At 42.9% G+C, this 347-nt stretch overlaps 1 protein-coding gene across 1 annotated transcript in view; it reads left to right on the top strand.

The window, feature by feature from the left end:
- Positions 1–347, top strand: part of LOC117527402 (next to BRCA1 gene 1 protein-like) — a 13,959-nt gene continuing 13,612 nt past the window's right edge. The window contains exon 1 of the mRNA XM_034189730.1: positions 1–178. Within this exon, the coding sequence (XP_034045621.1) occupies positions 82–178 (97 nt within the window). The 5' untranslated portion in view covers positions 1–81. The remainder of the gene's footprint in view (positions 179–347) is intronic.

The following is a 347-nucleotide window of genomic DNA, read 5'->3' as shown; positions in this document are numbered from 1 at the left end:
GTTCAGACAGGTTTTTCCTCGTTTTGAAATCAGGTTGGACAGCTTTGAGTTGTGAAGACTTGTGTTCAAATTGTTGCATTGATGATGTTCTACAGTCCAGAGAGCAGTGATGAAATGGAAGCTGATGGTGGTGCCATGGGAGGAGCAGAGGACTCAGACCTATACCAGACTGAAGACGGTAAATACACATACAGTATAATTTTTTTATTATTTCAGCCACTCAGAGACAAACTCTAAACTTTACCAACATGTCCACACTTAGCCTGGCCTTAACCTAATATCACACAGGGGAGGAACCTTTGTTGTGAGGGAGGGGCAAAGCAGCTAGCCAACTGATGAACCAATTT

Source organism: Thalassophryne amazonica, chromosome 16 (assembly GCF_902500255.1).
Source record: "Thalassophryne amazonica chromosome 16, fThaAma1.1, whole genome shotgun sequence".
Lineage (NCBI taxonomy): Eukaryota > Metazoa > Chordata > Actinopteri > Batrachoidiformes > Batrachoididae > Thalassophryne > Thalassophryne amazonica.
Note: the sequence above shows the minus strand (reverse complement) of the source record. Positions and strands in the feature narration are given on the sequence as shown.